The sequence below is a fragment of the Monodelphis domestica genome, chromosome 6, assembly GCF_027887165.1.
Source record: "Monodelphis domestica isolate mMonDom1 chromosome 6, mMonDom1.pri, whole genome shotgun sequence".
NCBI classification, from domain to species: Eukaryota; Metazoa; Chordata; class Mammalia; order Didelphimorphia; family Didelphidae; genus Monodelphis; species Monodelphis domestica.
This window is the reverse complement of record NC_077232.1, coordinates 159,432,031-159,443,258: the sequence shown is the minus strand read 5'-3', so window position 1 is coordinate 159,443,258 and position 11,228 is coordinate 159,432,031. Positions and strand designations below refer to the sequence as shown.

Below are 11,228 nucleotides of genomic sequence, written 5' to 3'. Positions count from 1 at the left end.
TGTGTCTTTTCTATCTATCTATCTATCTATCGATCTATCGATCTATCTGTTGTTAAACTCTTAGGAAGCAAATTACTTCTTTCTGTATCTAATTATCCACTTATTCCTCAGCTCCTCACAATCTGAGTTCTTTGTTCACTACTTTTTCAAAGATTACCAGTGATCTCTAAGCAACTATCTCTGGTGACCTTTCCTCTGTCATTATACTCCTTGATCTTTCTGCACATGTGTACACTTCCATACACATGACAAAATAATCTTTCTAAGATATTTCACTAAGCCACTTCCCTTGTTCAAAATCTTCCTATACTGCTCACAGATTCTAATGAATACGCTGACTATTTTGCTGATAATGCTTGATCTCTGTACCTGAATAAAATCCTAACTCCCCATTCTTGCATTTAATGTCATTTTCACTTAGTCTCCAACTTGACAATCCAGTCTTATTCTGTACTCTTTCTCATGTTTTTTTTTACTTTTTATCCAACCTTCTAGTGGTTCCTGAGTTCACTATTCCATTATCTTTATAGAGATATGTACAGAACCTGACAACAGACAAGAAATAGTGCAAACCTAACAAGCCTCACTTCCTCCCTTATCACAAAGATGTTTTCCAACAGATATAAATTAGTGCAAACCTGACATGCCCCCTCCCCACTTCCTCCCTTATCACAGGATGCCTCCCCAAACTAGCTCCAGATGTCCGTAAGGAATGCAAGACCCCTCCCCTAATATTTACTTTCTCCCCCTAGCCACAAGTATATAATACCATGCCTTTACCTCAATAAACGACTCCTCTTTGCATACCATGTGAGAGCTGTCCGTTCCTTCCTTGTCGCTTCCCCTTTCCTTCTCTCTCTCCCCCTCCCCTCTCAGGGGTCGTAAGGGGCTGGTCCCCAACAGATCTGGCGCTCCAACGTGGGGCCCGAGCGACCACCGGACAACTGAGGAAAAGTTCGGCGCCGAAACCGAGGCTACAATAATGGGTAAGGATCGGACGATCCCGAGGAATGGTAAGTTGTCCCATTCATATCTCCCTCTCAAACCCCATTGTGTGAATGGTTGAATGTATGTGTATTTTGATGGCAACGGAATAACAGTCCCCTTATATATACGAGTAATAGGGCGCCCCTTTGGGGAACCTGGCCGGGGCTTATACGGCACGCCTACGCTCAAATATAAGGGACCCCTCTTTGACCAAAGGGGAGAGGCCAATTCGTGGAGAGTTGATCTCGCGGTTCGACTGCCGTTGACCTGTTTCTGAGTGTGGACCTGGAATTACTGCGGTTCCGTTCTTGCGCGAGCAGGGCGGCCAGGAAACCGGGGAAGCGAATCTTGTGTGTGACTGAAAATGGGGAAAACACTATCTAAGGAAGCTCTGTTTATAAAAGAATTAAAAGAAAGAATTAAAGAGCGCAATGTAGAAGTTAAGAAAAGAGATCTGTTGCGCTTCTTCTCCTTCATTGAACAACGATGCCCGTGGCTCATTCTCCATGGCCCTGGCATTCACCCCCTAACTTGGGATAAGGTTGGCCGAGACCTTAATGATTTTGCACGCTCAGGTCAGCCCATCCCCGAGGATTTCTTTACTTTTTATGGCCTGATTCGGGACATCCTTAAAGAGGCTGATTCCAGTACACAGGTCTCCCACCTCCTCAGCCTTGCTGAGGACGCTATTGAAGAAAGTAAAAAACAGACTGAAGAAACCCCTGAATTAGGCAACATAGACAAAAATTACAAAACCCCGTCTCAAGAAACCCCTGAATTAGACAGCATGGGCAAAAATTACAAAACCCCGTCTCTTTTAGACGAACGTATTAACATCCCCTCACACTTACCAGAACCACTCCCTCCTCCCACCCCCACACTCCCCTCCGCTCTTCAGGAGAAGCAGTCCCCGCCCCTAGGAACACTCCCCTCCCGAGGCTCCGCTCTTCTCCCTCCCTCCCGCAGACCCGCTCTCTACCCTGTCCTTTACGATAGCAATACACCAGAGACCCTCAATCCAGCATACCAGACTGAACTGGATGAGGCGGCAGCCGGATACTACCCCCCAGACTTCCTTAAAAACAAGCCCCCTCCCTATAATCCGCTTTACCCTTCCCCGATTTTACCAACTCTTCCCAATACAAATGACCTAAAGATAGCCACTGCTCAATTAACTAAGCAAATCACTGATCTCAAACAATTTATAGACTTACAACATGAGATCGGCCACTTAACAAGGCAATTACATGACCTTCAGGTCGCCACCCTGAAACCAATCTCACATTCAAAAAAACCTAAAAACAACCCCTCCAAACTACAAAAGCCCCTCCTGGCCCTCCCGGTAGTTACCAGGCGTAGGACTACCACCGGTACCACCCCGGAGGATGTAGACATAGAGGAGATCCCTGACGAACTGTCCCAACCCTACCAAAATTCACCCCCCGTTTCCTCTGAATCTGACAGAGAGGAGGGGGATGAAGAAGCGAATCAAGGGGTCCATACCACCGATACAATCCGGCCCCATGCCCACCCATTTAAAAGACTTAAATTCAAACAGATTAAGGACCTCCATTCAGCAGTAAAAAACTATGGCCTTAATGCTCCCTTTACCCTTTCTATCTTGGAAAGTCTCGGGGGAGATGGGCACTTACTCCCCTCAGAATGGACTAAGGTTACACAATCTGTCTTGTCTAGAGGCCAGTTTTTAACCTGGAAGGCAGAGTTTCAGGAAAGGGCAGAAAATCAAGCAAAATCAAATCTCACAAACCCCCAAACAGCCAATTGGACAGTAGACAAACTCATCGGTCGAGGTCGTTATGCCCCTGACACCGTGCAATTGAGATTGCCTCCTGGCCTCCTCATGCAAACTGCCCACGCAGCCTTAACCGCATGGCGCGCTGTCCCTGCCTCCGGGGCCATCACCGCCCCGATCTCTAAAATCCTCCAGGGACCAAACGAGCCCTATGCTCAATTTGTAGCCAGACTCTTAGAGACAACAGAAAGGGTCTTGGGACAGGACGGTACCGATAACCCAGTGGTTAGACACCTGGCCATTGAAAACGCCAACCCTGCCTGTAAGGCCGCCCTCAGAGCAAAATCTAGAGAGCTTGATCTGAACGGCATGATCCGCTTATGTAATGATATTGACTCTTATGACCACAGAATTAACAAATCTATCTCCTTAGCTATTGGAGCAGTCATTCAAGCCACCCGACAGAACGCTCCCCGTAATTGCTTTAAGTGCGGCATGCCCGGACATTTTGCTCGTGAATGTCCCTCCAATCAGATTGCTCGTGAATGTCCCTCCAATCAGACTGCTCGTGAATATCCCTCCAATCAGGCTGCCCCTAGTTTACCTTTCAGCCCCTCGGGTGTGCCTTCGAGACTGCCCCCAAGTGTCTGTCCGAAATGTAGGAAAGGGCGTCACTGGGCCAGCGACTGCCGCTCCAAAACTACCTCAAATGGACAAAATATTCCACCTGTCCAGGGAAACGGGATGCGGGGCTCCCTCAGGAGCCCCTTCCCCTCACCCTTGCTCGAGCCACAACAGGCAGCGCAGGCTTGGACCTCTGTTCCTCCTCCACCAGAATATTAACCCCTGAGGATGGCCCTGAGGTCATTTCCACCGGTGTCACTGGTCCACCACCCCCTGGTATGTTCTTCTTAATCATCGGAAGGGCACTCACTACTCTACAGGGAGTTGTGGTCCACCCCACATTAGTGGACAATGACTATACAGGAGAAATAAAGCTCATTGTTGAGTCTCCCCATGGCCCGGTTACTATCCCTGCTGGCCACCGACTAGCCCAAGCCCTCCCCCTTCCCATGGTGGGTGACTTCCCTACCATTGAACAGACAAGGGGCCCTTCGTCCCCAGGATCGTCAAACATCTATTGGGTACAACAAATCACTGAGTCCCGTCCCACCCTCCAGTTGTCTCTTGACGGGAAAAAATTTATCGGACTACTTGACACCGGGGCTGATTCCACGGTCATTTCCCACAAACACTGGCCTTGTGCCTGGCCCCTTCAGCCCTCTACCACTCATTTGTCCGGCATAGGGCAAGTCAATCACACACTTCAGAGTTCAAAGTTCCTTACTTGGAGAGATGCTGAGGGTAACACCGGCACGACTCGACCCTATGTAGTCAAAGGGCTCCCTGTTAACCTCTGGGGCAGAGATATTCTCGCTCAAATGCGACTCCTCATGGTGAGCCCCAGCGACCCTGTCACACAAATGATGCTTAAATTTGGCTTCCTCCCAGGAAAAGGGCTTGGCAAAAATGAACAGGGCAATCCTCAACCTATCTCCCTTACACCCAATAGAGATAAAGCAGGCTTTGGGTCACAAAATTTTTCATAAAGGCCACTGGTCCTCCTGCACCCCAGGCAGATAAGATAACTTGGAAGTCTGATTCCCCTGTCTGGGTCGACCAGTGGCCCCTCACCTCTGAAAAGGTCCAGGCCGCCATCATGCTGGTGCAGGAGCAAATCTCTTTGGGCCACCTCGAGCCCTCCACCTCACCATGGAACACACCTATTTTTGTTATCAAAAAGAAGGCTGGAGGGTGGAGACTACTACAAGATCTACGGGAAGTTAATAAAACCATGATCCCCATGGGCGCCTTACAACCCGGACTCCCATCACCTACAGCTATCCCTAAGGGATTTCACAAAATAGTTATAGATATAAAGGACTGTTTTTTCTCCATTCCCCTCCACCCTCAGGATTGCCCTCGATTCGCCTTCTCTATCCCCATAGTCAATCAAATTGGCCCCAATCCCCGTTTTCAATGGTTAGTCCTGCCTCAAGGAATGGCCAATTCTCCTACCCTATGTCAAAAGTATGTTGCTCAGACGATAGATCCCATCAGGCTTCGATTCCCTTCCGCATATATTATCCATTATATGGATGATCTTCTCATAGCAGCTCCCTCCCCTCAACTGACCCAGACCATCGCTCAAACCATTACTTCAGCCCTACAGGACAGAGGCTTTAAAATTGCCCCCGATAAGGTACAGGTCCAATATCCCTTTTCTTTTCTCGGATTCCGTCTCGAGACTGATCATCTCTTTACACACAAAGTCACGCTTAATCGTTCCACCCTAAAAACACTTAACGATTTTCAAAAACTTCTAGGGGATATTAATTGGCTTCGTCCTTATCTCGCCCTTGCAAAAGCAGACCTCCGCCCCCTAGAAAATATTCTATGCGGAGATACCGACCCCTCTTCATCACGATCACTAACACCTGAAGGAGAAATCTCCTTACAAAAAGTTGAACAGGCAATTGCCAAACAGAACATCGGTTACTTCTCCCCTAAGGATCCCCTCTATTTAATCATCTTTTCCACCGAATTCTCTCCCACAGGTCTCCTATGGCAGGACCCTTCTCCCCTCATTTGGCTACACCTTCCCCTAGCCTCTAGGAAGATCCTGATCCCCTACCCTGACCTGGTTGCTCAGCTTATTATGATGGGTGTCCGCCTGGCCACTCGCCACTTCGGCCGCCAGCCCGATCATATTGTTTCCCCGTATAATAAAGAGCAACTACGATGGCTGCAAACACAGAATGATAATTGGGCCGTCCTTATCTCATCCTATCAAGGCACTATTGACAATCACATGCCCAGTAATAAACTCTTACAATTCTTTACCCTTACCCCCTTCACCTTAACCCGTATTACACAGTCATCTCCCATTCCCGGAGCGCCCACGATTTTCGTGGACGGCTCGAAAACAGGCCTCGCGGCCATTGTTATGCATGATTATCCCCATACTGTCCACACTCCTTATCAATCCGCACAACTGGTTGAACTCTATGCAGCACTCACTGTTTTTATCTCTCTGCCTGAATCCCCCTTCAATCTGTACTCTGACAGTCGATATGTCGTTCAGTCCCTACTACGGCTTGAGGCTACTCCTGTTATTCAACCCACAACAGCCACCTTTTTCTTATTCACCAAGATACAGCAAGCCATCAGAGCACGGTCCCACCCCTTCTTTATAGGCCACATACGTGCTCATTCAGGTCTCCCAGGCCCCTTGGCATTAGGAAACGACCTTGCAGATCAATATACCCGCTTGGCCGCTCTGGCTGTACCTACAATCCCTTCGCCAGACCCTATTTCCCTTGCTACTGAAGCCCACAAACTGCACCACCTTAACGCCCATACTCTTCGCTTAGCCTACAAAATCACTAGAGAGCAAGCCAGAGCTATAGTGAAAAGCTGCAAAAATTGCCTTACGCTGTTACCTGAACCTCACCTTGGAGTCAACCCCCGTGGCCTCCTCCCTGGCCACCTGTGGCAGATGGACGTTACTCATGTTCCCTCCTTTGCTAAATTGAAATATGTTCATGTTTCCATTGACACCTTCAGTGGGTTTCTTTTTGCCTCGGCACAATCTGGCGAGGCCACCAAACATGTCATCAAACATATGTTTCTCGCCATGTCAGTCATGGGAAGACCATTGACCCTTAAGACAGACAATGGTCCTGGCTACGCAAGCCGTTCCTTTAAACAGTTCTGTGCTCAATTAGGCATAAAACATATCACTGGCATCCCCTACAATCCCCAAGGGCAAGGTATTGTAGAAAGAGCAAACCAAACACTGAAAAATACCATTTTCAAACTAAAAACTCAGGAGACCCTCTACCCCTTGTGCGGCAACCAAACCACCTTGCTGGCACATGCCCTTTTTGCCCTTAACTTCCTCACCCTGGATACAGAGGGCCGCTCTGCCGCGGACCGTTTTTGGCACCCACACACCACCTCTAACCTCGCTCAGGTCCTATGGCGTGATCCCCTCACGGGCCGTTGGAACGGCCCTGACTCTGTTCTGACCTGGGGCAAAGGCTCAGCCTGCATTTTCGACAAAAGGGAGCAGTCTGCTCGCTGGATCCCCTCACGCCTAACAAAACCCTTCAGCCCAGATAATCATATTCCCCCAGGGTCTACCCCTGAGAAAAATCTCCCCTCTTGTCTTACAGGTAATGCGTGAAACCCATGATCCATCCTGCCTTGTACTGCGAACACTGTTGGCTGCCTCCTTGTTCTTCGCGATCCTCGGCCTTCTTGCTGCCCTGATAGAATCCATCCACATCATCCTCTACATTCGCAGTCTGAAGGACCCTTGAACATTCGCGACCATTATGGGCCTTCAAATTTTATTGTTTCTTTCCCTACTCACCCCCCCTATGAGTGCACAACACCACTCCCACCGTCCATGGAAATGGACCCTTAGCAGCTGGGACAGTAGCTCTATTATCCAGACTACAACCACCTCTGGAGCACCCAGCTTCACCTTTCTCCCCTGCACAATTATTCAACAGGACGGACCATGCCTACCGGAAAAACGCGGAGCCCCTACATCACACTTCACGTATAATGATTATTACATTTGCCCTTCTTCCAATCCTGGAAAGCATTATTGTAATCGCCCAAATGTATACTATTGCTCCTACTGGGGATGTGAGACTCGCTCTACCGGATGGACTCCCCCCAAATTAGACTCCTTCCTTTCCTTTCATTGGGGACCCTCGGGTTGTAAGCCTCGATCACAGCTCGGGCGCTTTATCGCGGAGGGTTCTAAAGGACTATGGGTTGACTGTTCATATCTCAACCTTACAGTACTACAACCCACCGATGACAGCTGGCTCCTAGGAAGAACTTGGGGACTCCGCTCCTACCAACCAGGAGATGACCCCGGAGGACTGTTTTTCATCAAGAAAGAACTCCCTCAGGAAACCCCCCCCTCCATTCAGGGCCCAAACAAGGCCCTCCGACCCGCTAAACCCCGATACCCACCTCACCCCCCCACACCGACATCCGCTCCCCAACTTAGACCGTCTCCCTCGTCCCCCGTCTCCTTCCCTTCACCCCCTCCTCCTCCCCTGTTATCCCCTATCCCTAAGGAGAAACCGATAATCCCTTACCCGTACCTCCCTCTCCTGCAAGCGTCTTTTTCCGCGCTTAACCACTCCTTCCCTAACTTCACGACCAATTGCTGGCTTTGTTTAGTCGCGTCCCCGCCCTATCTTGAAGCTTATGCCCTAACCGATAATAATCTTACGTGCTCTAAGGTTGACAACCCCTCTGCTTGTCACTGGGATAATGATGATCCCTCCCTTACTATACCTATCATCGGAGGCAATGGCACTTGCATTGGCAAAAATGCTACACTTAATCCTTATTGTGCTGTGTCCTTCGTGACTAGGAATGACTGCAAATTTTATATTCCCCCTGGTAATACCCGTTGGCTTTGCGCGAAAGCAGGCCTTCAAGCCTGTTGGGCTTCCACCGCCCCAGAGGACGTGTGCATTCTGGTCACCATTATACCACGTGTCACCTTTAGGCCCGACCAGGACTTCCTCCCCCTGTGGGAACGACTCCAAAACCCCAGATGGAAAAGAGAACCGGTAACCCTCGCCGTCACGGTTGCCGCTCTTCTTGGCGCCGCCGGTGCAGGGACCGGCATAGCCGCTCTAACTTCCCAACACATATCCCACAATCATTTACGGGCAGCAGTAGATGAAGACATTGCCCGCTTAGAATCCACCATAAATTTCTTGGAAAAGTCCCATGCTTCCCTTGCTGAAGTAGCCTTACAAAATAGACGAGGATTAGACCTCCTCTTCCTCCGCGAAGGGGGACTCTGTGCCGCCCTCGGAGAAGAATGTTGCTTCTATGCTAACCACTCTGGCGTCATTAGGGACTCCCTAGCCCAACTCAGGAAAGAGCTTGAACAGAGGCGCAAAGATAGGGAAACAAACGGCCCTTGGTATGCACAGTTTCTGCCTAGTTCTCCATGGTTCTCTGCAATCCTCTCTACCCTCCTTACCCCCCTCATAGTTTTTATCCTTGCTTTGACTTTTGGCCCTTGGATTTTCAAAACTATCACACGGCTGGTCACTCGCTCCGTTGAATCATCAATAAAGGCCTTCCCTATGGTACAGTACCACCGCCTAGAGATGGTTGGCCACACCTCCCCCTCCACTGAGCAATACAACCAACTCCACTTCTCGGGACGGTAATCCAACGACGGGAATATTGCGGGTCCCTTGCCCTTGCGTGGAGGCTATTAGGGAAATACCCCGCATAGCCTAAGACAGGAGCCGCCTCCGAAAGGGCTCTTCAAGACGGGCTTAAGACCATGCTGTGATAGTTCTGCAAATCCGTTTTTCTCTCAGAACCCCTCTCCCTCTTTTTGAAAAGAAAAGGGAGGAATTGTACAGAACCTGACAACAGACAAGAAATAGTGCAAACCTAACAAGCCTCACTTCCTCCCTTATCACAAAGATGTTTTCCAACAGATATAAATTAGTGCAAACCTGACATGCCCCCTCCCCACTTCCTCCCTTATCACAGGATGCCTCCCCAAACTAGCTCCAGATGTCCGTAAGGAATGCAAGACCCCTCCCCTAATATTTACTTTCTCCCCCTAGCCACAAGTATATAATACCATGCCTTTACCTCAATAAACGACTCCTCTTTGCATACCATGTGAGAGCTGTCCGTTCCTTCCTTGTCGCTTCCCCTTTCCTTCTCTCTCTCCCCCTCCCCTCTCAGGGGTCGTAAGGGGCTGGTCCCCAACAGAGATAGATAGATAGATAGATAGATAGATAGATAGATAGATAGATAGATAGATGGATGGATAGATAGATAGATAGATAGATAGATAGATAGATAGATAGATAGATAGATGGACAGACAAACAGAAAGACAGATAGATGGATAGATAGATCGATAGATAGATAGATAGATAGATAGATAGATAGATAGATAGATAGATAGAAACTCACTCCTCATGCCAGGAAGGAATTCCTTCCTCACCTCCAATGCTTAAAATTTTAAGGGAGGCAGAGTCAAGATGGCAGCATAGAGGCAGGGAAGTTTAGATCTCTGAAAACTCTTCCTTAGCAATTAAAAACTAAATGCTCCTAGGGGACTGAAAACCAAACCTAACAACAGAACAGAGCTAAGGTACCCTCCTGCTTGACTCAACTTAAAAGGTACACTTCCCAAAGGCCTGAATTCAAGAATACTTGGGTTTAAGGGGAAGGAAGAAGGAAGGTCCCAGGATCCCTCTCCACCTAGAATGCTGAGCCTGCAGCAGTGGCTGGAACTTCTGGGCAGGCAAGGTAGCTAGTCTGAAGAGAGTACCTTATGGGCAAAGCTATGATTGCTCAGAGCTTCAAACACAGGCAATGGGGAATCAGTTGGAGAAGAAGCACAGAACTGGGCAGCCTAGTCTCAGCAATGCAGACACTCCATATTGCCTCCGGCCCCTTCCTGAAGTTTTGGCCTCAGAGCACATACAGCTCTGCAAGTTCATCTAATCTGGGCTTAATCTCATCAAGCCTTCAGAAGGCAGGGAAGTCCAAATTCCAAAACCCCACCCCCATAGACTATTCTGAGAGATTTGCTGACTAAGCTCCAAGGGTGAGGGCAGAAAGAAAAGCCCAAAACCACAGATAAAGTAGATAATGAGAGGAGCAAGACTGCATGGAACTACAGGGGGGAAAGGGGCAAATATGAAGAAACAACAGAAAAAGAAAAAAAAAAGAAATTACAATTGACAGCTTCTATTCAGGCAATCAACAAAGAGCAAATGTAACAGAGGAAGATGAAGGAACACACAGGAAAAACACAGAAACTCCAGCAAATTGGATACAGATTTTGGAAGAACTCAAAATAGAATTTAAAACACAATTAAGAGAAGCTGAAGAAAATTTAAAAACAAGATAAGTAATCTGGAAACAGAAAATAGTGTCTTGAAAGCCAAAATTAATCAGATTGAAAATGAGGCAAAGGAGATGAAAGATGAGGCAAATAAGGTGAAAGATTGGGCAAAGAAAATGAAAGATGACCTCCAAAGAAAATCAGACCAGAAGGAGAAGGATGAGCAAAAATTCAGGGATGAAATCCAGTCTTTAAGAACCAGAAAACAACAACTAGAATTAAGTGACCTCACAAGGCAGCAGGACACTATAAAACAAAATGAAAAGAATGAAAAAAATGAAATAATTATGAAACACCTCATTAACAAAACAGAAGATTTAGAAAATTGAAATTGTTCCAGGAGAGAAAACTTAAGAATCAGTGGTTTACCAGAAGACTATGACAAAAGAAAAATCTTTAACATCATCCATCAGGAAATTATCTAAGAAAACTGCCCCGACATTCTAGAACAAGAGGGAAAAGTGGAGATTGAAAGAATCCATAGATCAACTCCTGTACT

At 47.9% G+C, this 11,228-nt stretch overlaps 2 protein-coding genes across 2 annotated transcripts; both read left to right on the top strand.

Annotated features, from left to right (window-relative positions):
• The first annotated feature begins 1,351 nt into the window (after positions 1-1,351).
• LOC130455229 (endogenous retrovirus group K member 6 Gag polyprotein-like) lies at positions 1,352-3,583 on the top strand. The gene has a single exon (XM_056803805.1). The coding sequence runs from the start codon at positions 1,352-1,354 to the stop codon at positions 3,581-3,583; it is 2,232 nt and encodes a 743-aa protein (XP_056659783.1).
• Positions 3,584-6,437: 2,854 nt separating this feature from the next.
• LOC130455228 (MLV-related proviral Env polyprotein-like) lies at positions 6,438-9,484 on the top strand. Its single transcript, XM_056803804.1, has 3 exons — positions 6,438-6,978; positions 7,191-7,370; positions 7,619-9,484. The coding sequence occupies exons 1-3, from the start codon at positions 6,438-6,440 to the stop codon at positions 9,019-9,021; spliced, it is 2,124 nt and encodes a 707-aa protein (XP_056659782.1). The 3' UTR covers positions 9,022-9,484.
• Positions 9,485-11,228: the final 1,744 nt, after the last annotated feature.